At 45.6% G+C, this 15,693-nt stretch overlaps 2 protein-coding genes across 7 annotated transcripts; one reads left to right on the top strand and one right to left on the bottom strand.

Annotated features, from left to right (window-relative positions):
* The first annotated feature begins 2,881 nt into the window (after window positions 1-2,881).
* LOC125545327 (RNA polymerase II C-terminal domain phosphatase-like 2) lies at window positions 2,882-13,014 on the top strand. Of its 5 annotated transcripts, none has more exons than XR_007299999.1 (17): window positions 2,882-3,394; window positions 3,646-4,116; window positions 5,337-5,547; window positions 6,082-6,239; window positions 6,323-6,393; window positions 6,484-6,589; window positions 6,675-6,764; window positions 7,093-7,141; window positions 7,859-7,989; window positions 8,076-8,129; window positions 8,761-8,857; window positions 10,730-10,938; window positions 11,053-11,133; window positions 11,246-11,400; window positions 11,646-11,711; window positions 12,342-12,415; window positions 12,605-13,014. XR_007299999.1 is itself a non-coding variant. In XM_048709236.1 (16 exons), the coding sequence occupies exons 1-16, from the start codon at window positions 3,056-3,058 to the stop codon at window positions 12,615-12,617; spliced, it is 2,220 nt and encodes a 739-aa protein (XP_048565193.1). In that variant the 5' UTR covers window positions 2,884-3,055; the 3' UTR covers window positions 12,618-13,014. The 5 variants fall into 5 exon arrangements, 2 of the variants coding, with proteins under 2 accessions (XP_048565195.1, XP_048565193.1); XR_007300001.1 differs by having other exon boundaries at window positions 2,883-3,394; window positions 11,236-11,400; XR_007300000.1 differs by lacking the exon at window positions 12,605-13,014 and having other exon boundaries at window positions 11,246-11,312.
* An 891-nt stretch (window positions 13,015-13,905) lies between these two features.
* On the bottom strand, window positions 13,906-15,666 carry LOC125545328. 2 transcript variants are annotated; one of them, XM_048709239.1, is made up of 5 exons: window positions 15,334-15,666; window positions 15,127-15,223; window positions 14,883-15,043; window positions 14,453-14,806; window positions 13,906-14,383 (listed from the first exon to the last, which is right to left on the bottom strand). In XM_048709239.1, the coding sequence occupies exons 1-5, from the start codon at window positions 15,520-15,522 to the stop codon at window positions 14,147-14,149; spliced, it is 1,038 nt and encodes a 345-aa protein (XP_048565196.1). In that variant the 5' UTR covers window positions 15,523-15,666; the 3' UTR covers window positions 13,906-14,146. The 2 variants fall into 2 exon arrangements, with proteins under 2 accessions (XP_048565196.1, XP_048565197.1); XM_048709240.1 differs by having other exon boundaries at window positions 13,906-14,371.
* Between the last annotated feature and the right edge of the window lie 27 nt (window positions 15,667-15,693).

Genomic DNA, 15,693 nt, shown 5'->3' with positions numbered 1-15,693 from the left:
ATGGCTCTTTCCGTGCAGTATCGCCCTCGACTCGCGGTACGAGCAGTCACACCAATATTGGACTGCCACCGTATTTTGCTTTTTTGGGGATTGGCAGTGTATTGGACTGTAGCGAAGATCAACAGCGCAGCACTGTAAGTCTACGGCCAACTCCACTGTGCGACCCTATCCTGTCCGCCCCCGTCCGTTTGGAGTAAAATGGACGAATAGCACAGCCCAGCGCACGGCCTCAAACGGACAAATGTCCGGATTCCATCCGTTTTCGATCCATCCCCAGCCCAAACTTGCGCTCGGTTTGGGGTGAAACGGACGCGCGCGGACGGCTTGGACGCACGCCCTTGTCCCCCCTGGCCCACCTGTCGAGGACACTAGCAGTCCCTCCGTTCCCAAACGCTTTCACCCTCTCTCTCTCGCCCCGCCCCGCCGCCGGCGCCGCCGCTATTCTCCGGCCGCCTCCTCACCACGCAGCCTCCGGCCGTCCCTACCAAACCACTTCTCGACATGGCCGCCACCACGCCCGTGCTGTGGCCGTAGTTTTGGCCGTCGATCGGAGGTTTGGCCGTCGACGTATTTGCCGGCCGCAGAGGGGACATGACCGCCGGCGACGTAGCACGGCGTCCTCGGCAGCTTCCGACGAGAGCTCCACAGCGGCCAGTAGCCGGCTGGCAACCACCCCTGCTGCGTTGAGGTGATCTTCGCCACCACGCCTGCAAGGTGTTCGGCATTTTGCCCACAAAGGTATGGACAGTGGAGACGAGTTTTTCTTCCATCACTTTCTTTGTTCATCGGACGATTCGTCGTCGGATGATGAAGATATTGTGGTGGCTGCACTGGTCGTTCACGACCACATTCAACGGCAGCTTCCTCGGTACAGGGGGTCACTCCCTGGCCGTGCTCCCAACCTGAACCGCAACAGGGAGAGAGGGCACGCCCTGCTCTATGCCGATTACTTTGTCAACACCCCGCTCTTCAAGCCGGATAAATTCCGTCGCCGTTTTCGAATGGCAAGACATGTGTTCAATCGTATCCGAGAGGGAGTGGTTGCTCATGACCCATACTTCGAGTGCAAGACGGATACCCTTGGCAAGTTTGGATTCTCCTCTTATCAGAAATGCACCGCGGCCATCCGCATGCTTGCATATGGAATTCCAGGCAATCTGGTGGATGAGTATGTGCGTATGAGTGAGACAACATGTCTGATGTCAATGTACAAGTTTTGCTAGGCTGTGATCGAGGTGTTTGGCCCAGAGTACTTGAGGCAGCCAACTGCCGCTGATACAGAGAGATTGTTGGCGACCAACGCAGCTAGAGGCTTTCCAGGCATGCTTGGCAGCATAGATTGTATGCACTGGGAGTGGAAGAACTGTCCATTTGCTTGGCAGGGCCAGTACAAAGGGCATGTCAAGGCGTGCACTGTCATATTAGAAGCGGTGGCATCACAGGATCTTTGGATATGACATTCTTTCTTCGACATGACAGGTTCTCACAATGATATTAACGTGCTGCAGCGTTCTCCAGTCTTCGCGAGGCTTGCAGAAGGCCACTCCCCACCTGTCAACTTTGAGATCAACGGCCACCATTACAACAAGGGATACTATCTAGCAGATGGTATATATCCTCAGTGGTCAACTTTTGTGAAGATAATCTCGAAACCCCAAGGTGAGAAGAGAAAGAGATTTGCTCAAATGCAAGAGAGTGTTAGAAAGGATGTGGAACGTGCTTTTGGTGTGCTTCAACCCCGGTGGGGTATCGTTCGAAACCCTGCACTGTCATGGGATGAAAGGAAGCTTTGGGAGGTGATGACTCCTTGTGTGATCATGCACAACATGATCTTCGAGGACGAGCGTGATGAGAGTATCTTCGACCAAGGATTTGACTATCAAGGTGAAAATATTGAGCCCCTGCACCAAGACCCGACCACATTTGAACAGTTTGCTCAATTCCATCGTGAGATGCGTGATTGGCACTCTCATTTGAATCTTCAAAATGACTTGGTTGAGCACGTGTGGGATCACATTGGCAACCAATAGATGTATTGGTCCATTTTATGTTTAGTCAAGACAATTTCGATTTGGTTGTAAAAATATTTTATTAAAGACAATTTTAATTGGGTTGTAAAACTATTTTAATTTTCAGACAAATATTTGGGCTGTAAACTAGTTTTAATGAAAATTTGGGCATTTTGGGCCCCGACGGACAGGATAGGGCAAAAGGATGCGTTCGCGCGGTGGACGCACGGCCACCGCATCCCAGAACACGCCCGGACACGACTCCAAATCGCTACCCAAATGGACAGAATCCGGACAAAATGGACGTCCGTTTGGGATCGCGTGATGGAGTTGGCCTAACTCCACACCAACAGCAACAGTGCCTGGACAACTCTAGCAGGATGTTCACGAGACAAGACGTGGCGACAACTCGTGGAGGGTTTCATCATCTTATGTCAACTGGCTATCATCCGCCCAATTTCCGGCCGGCCCAAAAGGCCCGGCCTCGTTATCCACCGCCGCATGATTCCTCTGTCCGCTACGAAACAGACGGATAAAAAGTAACGAGAAAAAGAAACAGAGAGGATAAAAAGGAAGAAAAAACATTCGAGAAAAAAGGACACATGCTAGATAAGAGTCCCGTTAGGCAGGGGCATGGCCCGCGTGCATCAAGTCAGAAAAAAGCGAGGCAGTCCCAGTGGCTCCCACGCGGCACCGCAAAGCCCACACAGTGACGTCCCTCCCCCGCCCAGGCTCGGCGCGCGACGCGACCCGACCCGGTCCGAGCGACCGGAGCCAGACCCAGACCCGGCGGCCGGACCGAGCGGGCGGAACCCTCCTCCTTCCCCCCGGCCCCCGAAACTTCTATATAAGCGCACCCAGAGACACCCCTCGCCCAGTTCCCCTCCGCCCCCTCCCCCCAAACGCCAAAACCCGCGGCTCAGCGTCCGCCGAGGCGAAGCGGGGGCGCGCACACGCCGGGCGTGGGCTTCTCACACTCTCCATTCCCCCTGCCCCCACCCGCTCCCCGGCCCCTCCGATTCCCCGCCCCGCGCGCCGCGACGGCGATGCTCCGCCCCTCCCCGCTGCTGCCCGTGCCCGGCGCCTCCGCCTCCGCGACGGCGGCCCCGCCCGGCAGGGCCGCCAGCATGCGGATGTTCCACGGCGACGTGTTCCTCGGCGAGGCGGACGTCTTCCCGATCAAGCCCGGGCCCGAGGGCGCCCTGCCCTTCCCCAGCAACGAGATCCGCATCAGCCACCTCTCGCCGGCCAGCGAGCGCTGCCCGCCCCTCGCCATCCTGCAGACCATCGCGCCCTTCTCCGTGCGCTGCAAGCTCCAGGCCAGGCCGCTCCCTCCCCACCCCAGCCTCCACCGCCTCTACCTCACCTGCTTCAACGAGTACAAGGTTTGCCTCGCCTCGCCTCGCCCCCCACGGTTTCGTTTCGTACAAACAACGAGTATGCCTGCCCTTCACGCCCATTTCAAATCGAAGCGAAATCAGCGACCAACCGCTGAATGTTATTTACTCCATTATTACTGAATCGCGGGTCGTTTACTAGGGATTGAAGCATTTTCCACATTATTTAGGGTGTACAATTTCGTTAGGTAGATTTGGGAGAGGGTTTGTAAAATCCTGTCCTCCTTTTGGTTGTGTAGAGCGCGGTGGTGGTGGTCGGAGACGAGGAGCTGCACCTGGTGGCAATGCCGAGCAAGGTGGAGAAGGTGCCGTGCTTCTGGTGCTGCTCTGTGCGGGCTGGGCTCTATGCAGCGTCCGTGGGGATGCTCAACCTCCGCTGCCTTGCTATTGTGTTTGATCTTGATGAGACCCTCATCGTTGCTAACACGATGAGGTCCTTTGAGAGCCGGATCGAGATGCTTTCCCGTAGGATGGACATTGAGGATGACCCTGTCAGGGTAGCGGGGATGTCTGCAGAAATCAAGCGGTATATTGAGGACAGGGAGCTTCTCAAGGAGTTCATTGACACAGACACTGTTACAGACAATGGCAGAATTGTTGGCACCCAGAAGGAGGAGGTTCAGCCTATGCCTGGTGTCCAGGAGCGTCTTGTTCGGCCTGTAATCAGGTTGCCCGAGAGGAATGCTATTCTGACCCGCATCAATCCAGAGGTACGAATTAGTTAACCTTGGTAGGTAGTATCTGTTCTGCTGCTCGTATATCACTCAATTTTTGCTGCTGTTTTTTCTTCTGGGTGGGGTGGGATGGCCATTGAGGTTTACAGTTTATCCAGAAGAATATATTTACATTCTAACCTATGCCATGGTTGGAGAAAATGATACTCCCTCCGTCCCATATTAATTGACACTGAAATGGATGTATCTAGCAGTGAAATACGTATAGGTACATCCATTTCAGCGTCAATTAATATGTGAAGGAGGGAGTATATAGATGGGTTCCCATTTGTCTGGTACAACCTGACTTTTTATGTTTGATTGTGAGGCCATGGATGATTTCTAGCATTAATTTGTTTGTATATGTATTGTAAAATTGCTGCAGTATTTGATCTTCTGAGTAAAAGTGTGCATGCTCAAGTTCATTATTTACTTCCTGCATTCCAAAGTATATGACGTTTAACGTCATATATTTTGGAATGGAGGTAGTATGTGTTTAGGCATGTACGAACTGTTTGGGTGCAAAAATTGCAACACTCTTTGTATGCAGGATGTGTTGCATATTCGGTAAATATAGCAATGAGTTAACAACCTGAGGGATGGTAACAAGTATACTAAGCAGCACGAGTTTTAGGCAACCTATAATGTTAGGCCTTTGACCTAGAATCTAGATAGCAAACACATTATGCTCTTTATATATGCAGTCTTCAGCAAAAAAAAACTTTATGTTCTATTATTGAAGTTTGCATATTACTTGGCTCTCATGATATGGGCTCTTGATTAAAACAGTAAGTGCGTACGTGCAATGCACGTTCATATCTGGTAGAATATATTTTTGAGGGATGTTTGGTAGAATTTAATTGCGTGCTGATATTAGGTAAGATATTAATTATATGATAATTATGTGATTATTGCTAATATTGATATTTGGTATAATATTTGTTGCGCGCTAAATATGCTGAGCGCTCACCATTGAAGCAATCTTGGTCGTCGGATTCACATGAATTGATGGCCGAGATTAGTTGGATCTTGCCCCTTTGGGTCTGTAAATATTGATATAGATATGGGGTTGACATTAATTTCTCCACAAACTTTTATATTCTGATGCATCAGAATAAAGACATTGATTAGATTTTATTCTTTTAGTTGCCTCAGCGTTTTGCACTTTGTTTTCCTTTTACTAATCCTCATACCCATTTCAATGTTATTGCACGTAGATTCGCGATACCAGTGTTTTTGTGAAGCTAAGGCCTGCCTGGGAGGATTTGAGAAGTTACCTAACTGCCAAGGGACGCAAAAGATTTGAGGTCTATGTGTGTACAATGGCTGAAAGAGATTATGCTCTTGAGATATGGAGACTTCTTGATCCAGAAGCCAATTTGATCAGCTTGAATAATCTTTCAGATCGTGTAGTATGTGTAAAAGCAGGTGAGTTTTCAAGAGTTTGAAATTTAATTTTTCGAGCTATTGTGCAGTGCTCTACTGTCTCAGCATTGCTCGGTTCTATAAACATCATCGTTAACACAATCTAGTCATTGTAAAATGCCCAATCCGAATGTATGCCTTGTATTTTTAGAAGTACCAAGAAATTCTGCATAATGATTTCCAAAATGTTGATTGTTAGAATGATGGTGCTACTACTTGATTTGCAGAAACGCAAAGTTGTGTGTACATATAGTTGTGTTTAGTTTGCTTGCTTCAGTTGTGTGTTTAGTTTGCTTCCTTCAGTTGTATTGTATTTTATTTGTACGGTTATAAGTTATGAACTCAAATAAAGTAATCTTGAGTAGTTCCATTTGTTAGTGCTACATTGTCTGCATTCTTGTTTCCAGTGAAACTGCTAGTTTCCACCATTGTGTGGATGGAACGGTACAATCTTTACTTCCTATAGCCTCAGGTTCAGTTCTTGATCATGTTTGTTATAATTTCACCTGCTTAGCCACTTATCTTACTCATTGACAGGTTCCAAGAAGTCCCTGCAGCATGTTTTTAGAGAAGGAGGATGCCATCCAAAGATGGCCATGGTGATTGATGATAGGCTGCAAGTTTGGGATGAGAAAGATCAGCATCGAGTTCATGTCGTCCCTGCCTATGCTCCATACTATGCCCCACAAGCCGAGGTATTTCTTTTGTTGCTTACATGTTCTCTGTTGAACATTATTGCTGTGCTGGAATGATGTGTGTATTTCCTTGCATATCTTAGATGGCAAACGCTGTTCCAGTGCTCTGTGTTGCGAGAAATGTTGCTTGCAATGTTCGTGGTGGTTTCTTCAGGTTGGTATAAATCGTTATTGAGATACAATCTATGCATTCTGATGATATCATACTTACAGCTTTAATATTATCTCTGTTTTGATAAAAAAGGGAATTTGATGAAAATCTACTGAAGAAAGTATTTGAACTATTGTACGAAAATGAGTTACTGGATCTTCCCTATGCTCCAGATGTCGGTGACTACTTAGTCTCCGAGGTAATCTTCTTGATACTTTCATGTCGTATATGTATAGCATTTATGTCGTTTGAAGCTTTATGCTTGTCTGCTAATTCCTTTCCAGGACCCTAATTTTCCACCAAGCAATAAAGATCCTGCCCCTATACCTGAGGGTATGAGTGGAGCTGAAGTAGAGAAGAGATTGAATGGGCGGGTAAGCTTTGATGCGATGTTTCTGCTTTAATTGGTTTGATAGGAAACCTTTTCTTGTTCTTCTACTTACAGCAAATGGGCTAATGATGCCATATTTGCTATGGGTAAGCACTGTTCTGTGGCATCATATGATTGCTCGAATGCTGCTTGCTTAATTATCAATAAAACCTACCTTTTGTGACATTCGAAAATAAAGTAAGCCCTACTTTGGCTTGAGCTTGGACCATATTTATTTATTTAAGAACATTAGTCCAAACTGGACTAATGGCCCTTATTAAGCTCTTAATTTGGAATGAACTTTTAAGGATGAACGTGAAATGTTATTTCAGGCATATCAGGGGGACCAAAAACAGATATCGTCATCAATCCGTCCATCAGGTACTTCTAATACTGTATTTATTTTGGTCACTTGCCTTTGGACCTTTTTCTTGCTGGCCTTTCCTCGTCTTGTATTAGTCTGGTATTTTCATTTTGAGGATATACATATTTTCTTGCCAAGGGAAGACTACTGTACTGTCAAATGGTCAGTTAAATATTGTCTTATATTTATATTTACTCAAATTTAGGAGTTGTGACTTCAGTTAGTAATTTAGTTTTTAGGAACCAGGAATGGAACCCACAATAACATTTTATTAAGAATGAAAAAGAAAGGAGTGCATGTACAAGTTCAGAGCCATCTTGTTAAGCATATTAAGGAATCTGCTCATCTGTCTTTCATACCAATCATTATGCATTTCAAGTAGTTCTGTTATCACTCCATTTCAATATGTAAGGTGTATTTTGACTACCCAAATTCAAACTTTAACCACTAACTAATCCAATAATATGTGGGCTATGTTACAAGAAATTGATACTATAGGACTCATCTTCAAAGGTACTCCCTCCGTCCCAAAATAAGTGACTCAAGTTTGTACTAACTTTATACTAAACTTAGTACAAAGTTGAGTCACTTATTTTGAGACGGAGGGAGTATTTTCTAATGGTCAAAGCTCATACTTGGATAGTCAAAATACAATCTACATTCTGAAATGGAATTAGTACCTTATTTCACTGCATACATTCTGAAATGGAATCTATGCCAACCTTTTGGTGTAGATGATGCACGAGTGGCAATCCGGGGAACTCTAGGCAGTTCAAATGTGCAACCCAATGGGGGCTCAATGGCAATTGTCCCTTCTTTGTTTGTCACGGTATTGCAAGAAATTGGACGACTATGCAATTCGAAGGTTTGCTGTTTCCTTAATGTTTTGGTGTAGGTTTGGTTTTCCTGTTCTTGACTTTTGAATTAATTCCCTGCTCTTGCTTCATATAGGTGGAGTTTAGGTCTACTGTAAGCACCAGCAAAATTACACAATTTTCTGTTGAGGTTGGTGTTTCACATTTGTAACTGATTACAGTAATACCAATTTATTTTGCCAACAACCTGGTTTGAATCTGTACTCAAGAGCCCAGACAGTGACAAATATCCATTCAGAAGATAATTGGCTATATTACCTTAATACTCAAACCTTAATTTTATTGTAGTGGTTTGGTTCATGATGATCTGATGATCATCCAGATGTTCAATACTGCTCCCTCCACTCCTTTATGTAGGGCATATTAGGTTTCAGTAAGTCGAGTCTTTGACCAAGAATTACTTTGTTAATATGTGGTTTTATGACACAAAATTGGTATCATTAGATTTGTTTTCAAAAGTACTTACTGGTCATTGTGATTTTGTATAATATGAACCATGTATTGATGGAGTCTGTGAAGCCTTTTCCTAGTGGAACCTAATCTGCCCTACATACATGGAGTGAGTAGATGCTGGTGAATGAACTACTTAGACTATCTGTTCTAGATTCCACCTTATTTTAGAGCTGCTCTGAATTAGCTTTTTAATTTGACAGGAACTCAATTAGCTTTCTTTGTCCGCTTGCTGTCTTAAGACTTATATAAGCAATGTTGCCAAATTTCTGCTTAATTCTTTCACCTTCATTGTACATGCGCTTCTCCAGGTTCTATTTAGTAATGAAAAAATTGGAAATGGCATTGGAAAAACAAGAGATGAAGCTCAAGTACAAGCTGCTGAAAAAGCTCTCCAAAATTTGCAAAGTGAGTGTATATTCTTTACGTCTTGAATTATGCAAGCTTGTCAGCACAAGAATCATTTTATTTTCCCTATTGCTATCTTTGCATTCATTCAACTTCTATTGTTGGAGAGTGTACCTGAGAAAGTAAAATGACTAAAATGATGTCCTTTGCTCTACTGCTTCTATGGAAAACATCCTGTAGGGAGATCTTGACTTATTCATCATTCAGGATATCTGGTGCACATGCACATTAACCTGTCTTCCAGAGTGCAAACCAAGTGTACAAATTGCACTCCTATGCAACATAATGAAAAGCTGGTGATGAGTTTCATTGTTTGTGCTCAATACTGGTAAATGGGTGCATGTCCCTTGCATATTTCAAGATTACCAAAAATGGTACTCCCTCCGTTCCAAATTACTTGTCGCAGATATGGATGTATCTAGATGTATTTTAGTTCTAGATACATCCATTTCTGCGACGAGTAATTTGGAACGGAGGGAGTAGTTGTGGACACACACACAGCTCAGTTAATTTCCAAGCAATCCTTCACTAATAAACCAATTACCACATTTGGCTATTTCTAATGAGCCATCCACCTTGGTCTTGCTAACATGAATGCGTAGGGACATGGAAAATGAACTCTATATATCTTAATACCACCATAAGAAAATATTCCTGCATCTTAACACCACCAGCATGGGCACCAAACTAATTTTATAGTCAGTAACTGCTAGAGAGCTGCGCAAGCATCATTCATTCTTCTGGTGAATGAAGGCAGACTGGGTTATCATTCACTAGTAGCATAGACAGGTCCTAGCATGTTCACTTTTCAGCTTTGCATTACAATTCATGTATTGATTTTCCAGTAAAAACAATGACTGCTTACTTTTGAGCATTTTGCATACAAAATTTGCGAGTAAATCACGCTGGAGGTCAGCAGACCTGTCACATTGACATTGATCCAACCAGGTGACCATACTCCCGCTATGCATGTTTAGGCCACAAAAGGTGTTTAAGTGAATATTTGAAGGCCAATTAATAGCCAATCCGGTTAGGATGATGATATGACAATGCCACTGGCACACGGAGGTACTCTGATGCTTATATATTTGTCAGTGGATTATCCTAATCTCAATCCAATTTCTTCTCGAGCCCCCCTCCCCCCTATCGTTGTGCTGACTCCGCTGCATCTCCAAACCCTGTGCCCCGCACGAACTCCCCTGTCCCTTGCCTCATCATCGTGCCTACCTCCGGACACGACAAAGCCAGACACATCGCTCTCATCTCACATGTGGCGAACCTCTGGACATGACAAAGCCAGACCCATTGCTCTCACCTCACATCTGGTTGATATGGAAGGTTGGGCCTGCTTATGATGCATTAATGTTGGAGGTGGTTGCAAAACACCCAACTTGGCTGGGGGTTCCCGGATTTCCATCACCAGTTTCATATTCACCGACAGGTTCCTGCGCTTCGGGTGGGAAAAAGTTGTTGGTGTCTGTTGGTGACTTTGGGTTTACTAAGCGATACATATCTCTTAATTTAACCATGGACAGACATGTGGGGAGGGAGGTATTTGCAGCCTGACCTGTCCACTATGTGGATTATTTTAGTGTTATTTCTGTGTTGGAATGCCCTGTGTGTCTTTTGGCTTGGTTGCACTGCATTTCATTGTTATAAGCAGGCTGGCATTATTAAATGACCTTCATTGATTCATCATTCACTTGAATGTTTTTGGTGATGCAAACGAACATTTTTGTAGTTTGGCAACCTACTTGAACCAGTACGATGAGTTCAATGTTCCATAGTGCAATACACTGAATATTTCTTTGTTCTAGTTCATTGACTAGAAATTTGCTTTCTCCTAAATTCTCTGAACTGACTGACATGTAGGCAATTACTTGTCATATGTTGCTCCTATCGCTGGAGTTCTTAACAAAGACACAAGCAACTCTTCTAGGAATGGAAATGGCTTTCTGGAAGACGATCTGGATTCAGATGGTGATACTGCCATGCAAGAACCATCTGGAAGTAAATCAGAACAGAAGGATCATTCAAATGTGGATAGGTTGCCCTCTGTATTAAGTCTTATTAGAGAACTTGTAAGACATGATGCTACACCTGATATTTCAATTTCTGATGTACTGTACCTTCTAAATGTGATGTACTCTTATTCTTTGCCTCATTGAATTCTAATGTGCTTTCACTGCCTCTAGTGCTTGGAGGATCAACATGTAGTATTTCGAGATCAAGTCCGGAATCCTGGCTCAGCAACCAATGAAGAATACCATTTCCAGGTTACTAACTTTAATAGCTTAATATATTCTCGCTATTATAAAGTTCTACAAGAATAGTTGTCAGCCTTCTGGCTTATACTGCAATGTACCTGAGTGTTACAGTTGTGACCAGTTCTCATCTGTGCGGCTGTGCCCAGTACCTGTCTTTGGCTGGACGCCGGTGGGTGCTGCCAGTATTGGTAAATGATCCGCTGGGTCTGCTAAAGGGTTGCAGTATAAGCCAGAAGGCCGACGACCTTTTCACTGAAACAAACTGGTGTCTTCAAAGTTGGACCAAACCGGTTTCAGATTCCAACTTTCTTTCAACCTGGCTTATACTGCTTTTTATTTGTTGGTTCCACCTGATTGCCATGCCTTCAAACTTTAAATATTTTAATCCTTACTTGGAAATTATACTTCCCAGTGAGTCTATAGTAAACCAAATTGATTTTGATAGTCTCTAATAAGCATTTGTATGTACCTTCTGTGAGCTTGTTAATGCAGCTAACATTGCAGTTGTTAATATTTTGAAGGTTGAACTAGCGGGACAGATTCTTGGGAATGGTATTGGTGTGAACAAAGATTTCGCGAAGCTTCAGGTACCATACTTCCTAGTGGTCTGCCCTTTTTGTTCATGGCTTTTTTATGCTTTTGTGCCCTTGCCATTTTAAAGTATTTTTGCATCAGACAATGCACTGATATGGCACAATATGACATCTGCAGTATTTCAAAGATTGTGCATTGTATGCATATGTCTAGATGACATTCTGTTGTTGGACATAAAACCTGGTATAAGTTGGGAGTAGATTGAAATATTTACAACCTTCTACTCCCTACAAAGTTGAGTCATCTATTTTGGAACGGAGGGAGTATAAATCTTTGTAAAGATTTCACTATGAATCATATACGGATGTATATAGATGCATTTGAAGTGTAGATTCATTCATTTTGCTCCGTATGTAGTCCATCTAGTTGAATCTCTAAAAAGACTTATATTTAGGAACGGAGGGAGTACCTAGAATTTTAGTGTATGCACAGTTATTGGGGGCCCACTCCACAAATGGTTCAGTCACTACTCACTAGTACGTTTAGATGATGGCATATTGCACGAATGGATGGCTCATCTAGTTTATTTTCTTGTGCTCCACTATACTAGGTTAAGTGCGGTGACTTTCTCATCTTCTAACAAAAAGTTATCCCCTGTTTTTTGGGACATTATGTTGTTTCAGGCGGCAGAAGAGGCGCTGAGGTTCTTGAAAACAACCACTGACCCACAGATTAAGAAGCATTTGAGACCAATAAGGTAATTATTGTTCATAGAACAGCATGCTCTGGATACCTAGCATTTCTTTTTTTTTTAGTTAACCTAGCATTTGTTTCAGTGTGTAGTACTTAGTTTTAGTGCTAGAACCAGTTTTCCTTTCTGAGATGCTATTGTTTTCGAAATAACAGTGCCGTCTTACAAATTCTGCTGTTTCTATATTTGTTGTAGATGCAGCAGTTGATTTCTTCACCCTCTGGCCCCAACCAAATGAGTTGAAAGAAAGTGGAATGTGGAATCAATCCCTCAGCCATTAGCACACCTTTAGCCTTCGGATAGGCAACTTTTGGAAGTGGCATTACGGAGAGCGGGACGTGGTGCTCCGTCGAATCTTGTGACCACCTTCGCCGGAGAATCTTCTCGGAGACTATTTTGCCTCCGGGCAACTACAACTGCAGCCGTAGTCATCTCGGTAGGATGCTGGCGTAGTTGGCTGTAAACAGGTAGGAATGTAGGATTAGTCGTGAATAGTAACTGTTTGCCTGATGGATGCGGTTGCTTGTAAATTGTTCAGGGGCATTGAAACTGGAATGCTCGTGCTGATTTCAAAGTTTATATGTTCATAAGCGGTGGTGATGTTCTCTGTCGGTCGTGCTTGTGCTGATTTTGGATCGCACAGGAGGCAAACTTGGTCTAAGCTCCTTACAATCTAAGGCGCTTAGAAAAATAAATTGTTTTTCAAGCACTAGTGCTCATCTCTTGATTAGGCACCTGTTCTCTATAAATAAGTATCGATGCTTGAGAGAAAAATGATTTATTTCTCTAAGCACCTCTCATTAGGATAATAATATCTACACTACTATATTACGAATGTCACGTTGAGGTGAATGTCAGGTAGGATAAACACTGCGGTGAAGGATAAAAAACCTAGAAGAAAATGCTTGTTTTCTTTTAGTAGTTAAAGGACGATCTCTTAGAAACAATATTTGTCACTACATGTCCAAGTATTTTCTTTTAGAAGCACAGTACAACTGTCATATACATGCACATACACTCATCCTTATAAAAAGACACACACATTCTACCTCTATAAGTAGACGAGTCTTGAAATTGATGAAGTCACCACCATGAGATCCGAAACAATATTCCTTATTTACGAGACACACATATGATAAAGCTAAAGTTTGACTCTTGATGAGCCGGGGTACAACCACCCTCATAAGTCATAACCATCAAACCATAGGTGATTGGTCTTCATATTTAGGTATATCTAGTTACTAATGATAAGACAGAGATAATTCATTGTACAACATATTTCATTGCCATATATATTATGTGACAGACGTAGGATAATACTTACTATTTTATCAACCATTGTCCACGCCCTTACAAGGATAGACACGAGTACATGTTACTAGACCATGATTGTACGCCTACGAAATCGCCCTTGTTCTGTTTTACAATAACCATATGGGTGCCGAAATGCCGCAATTTTCTAATATTCAGTATTACTTCTAGCTATACTCATGACGGAATAGCAATCGCATCTGCTCCTTGTTTGAAATAAGTAGATAAGAAGTCGAAACCACTGATAACAATATTAACAGCTTCCATTGGAGGAGTTCCTACCGGCAACAGCGTGCAGCGACTGTTTGCGTTGCAGCTCCGGGCAATCTCATTCCTTCGGGGTTGCACGCATCGTGAAAAGGAAAAATGGTTCTCAAATACAGTAAGAAACATATATGATCTGTACCGTACACAGGATCTTATTTTTCATGTTTTTGTTGTGCCGATGTGGAAGCCAAGGTTCCGGAGCAACCCCTGGAGGGCTTTCCTGATCCAGACCATGTCGTTTTCGAACATACTGGCCGGCCTGTTCGCATCTTCCTCGTACAAGATGATGTCGTCGCCGTCTTTTCCGGCAGAAGCAAGGCCGCCGTTTTGTGCTGCCGCCATGTTTGCTCTCCTGCGAAGCACCTCTGGAATCCTCTCATCTTTCTGCAAGGTAAACTGCAGCTAGGATGAAGCAGTCTTATGATCATATATCAACGAAATGAGAGTTGGGGGAATCCATTTCACCTGTGGCCGGTTCGCTCCGTTTAGCCACATCGTGTCCGCGTGCAGAGAAGCTTCTGCAGCCGCACGTGCCTTCTCGGCATGCATGAAGCCCTCGTAGGTCGCCTGATCGTCGACATCGGTCCGGCCATCATCTGCCAGCAGCAGCGCGTCGGTCCCCTCCGCTCCGATCGGCAGGTGTAATGCCGCCTCCGACACTTCCTGGCACCCGGCGTCGTCCCAGTCTTCGTACACGACCAGTGCGCTCGAGGCCTCGGTTACCTGCAGAGCCCTGTTGCCGCCGTGCTGCCAGCGGACGTGGCCGGAGGGGTCCTGCAGCAAGAACTTGAACTCGACCAGCCTGTTCGCTGGCAGATCCTAGCCCAGACCAAAGACGGTGAGAGTGAAAGAATGTGAGTGACTGGCTGGGACTTGGGAGGGGAGGGGAGATTACCGCCCTCGCCGTCCAGACGTGGCCTTCCGACCAGTCCAGGGCCGTCGCCTTGGCCGGGTCCCAGAGGCCGAGCGCCGGGTCGTCGCCGACGACCAGGAACCGCTGCCCGAACGCGCACTTCTTCTCCAGCACGAACGTGACGCGCACCGTGCTCGCATGACCTGGCGACGGTAGGCACTAGGCAGTCAAAATGGGTCTCCTGATCGCCATAAATCACACCAGATTTGTGGCATGTGGAGCTCACCGTCGGTGGGCGGCGGGACTGCGGGCGAGGCTGGGCCGAAGGCCATCATCAGCACAACTCTGACGGAGGCGACGTCCTCGTCGCCAGCCTGCGCGATCTGCGCCGAGCCGACGGATATCGTATGTGAGAAGAGCTGGCGTGATTGCGCGGGAGCAGAGCAGAGCAGAGCCAGTGAGGCACTGGCGCAAGAATTTCGGAGCAAATTACCTCCTGCGCGATCGCCACGGCGCTGCGCGAGGGCGCGGAGGGGGTTTCTCCGGGCGACGCCACAACGAGGAACCTCCGTCGGGTGGCGGGTCCCGCGCCTACGCCGTGGCGCCGGGCCCGGTGGCCGGGACGTGCCCGCGCGAGCACCACGCCTCCTCGGCACGCCACGGCCGCCGCCGCGGCTTCCATGGCGGCGCCGGCGCCTGGCGCGTTCCTCGGGAGCAGAGTGCCTGGGCGGCAGCTGAGCAGCACAGTGGTCAGTGAACGCTGGCTGTGCTGCGGCCGTGCTTGTTTCTGGGGAGCGGCGGGCGCGGGTGCGTGTGTGGCCGTGGTGGCTGCTGCTGCCGGGTAAGCAATTAG

Source organism: Triticum urartu, chromosome 3 (assembly GCF_003073215.2).
Source record: "Triticum urartu cultivar G1812 chromosome 3, Tu2.1, whole genome shotgun sequence".
Lineage (NCBI taxonomy): Eukaryota > Viridiplantae > Streptophyta > Magnoliopsida > Poales > Poaceae > Triticum > Triticum urartu.
The sequence above is the reverse complement of the archived record's forward strand: the minus strand, read 5'-3'. Positions and strand labels throughout refer to the sequence as shown.

Coding starts and splice junctions, on each gene's coding strand:
- LOC125545327 (XM_048709236.1), top strand. CDS start 3,056: ATGCTCCGCCCCTCCCCGCTGCTGCCCGTGCCCGGCGCCTCCGCCTCC. Junction 6,240..6,322: donor ACTATGCCCCACAAGCCGAG/GTATTTCTTTTG, acceptor TGCATATCTTAG/ATGGCAAACGCTGTTCCAGT. Junction 6,590..6,674: donor GTGACTACTTAGTCTCCGAG/GTAATCTTCTTG, acceptor ATTCCTTTCCAG/GACCCTAATTTTCCACCAAG.
- LOC125545328 (XM_048709239.1), bottom strand. CDS start 15,522: ATGGAAGCCGCGGCGGCGGCCGTGGCGTGCCGAGGAGGCGTGGTGCTC. Junction 14,807..14,882: donor ACGTCTGGACGGCGAGGGCG/GTAATCTCCCCT, acceptor GGTCTGGGCTAG/GATCTGCCAGCGAACAGGCT. Junction 14,384..14,452: donor ACGGAGCGAACCGGCCACAG/GTGAAATGGATT, acceptor TCCTAGCTGCAG/TTTACCTTGCAGAAAGATGA.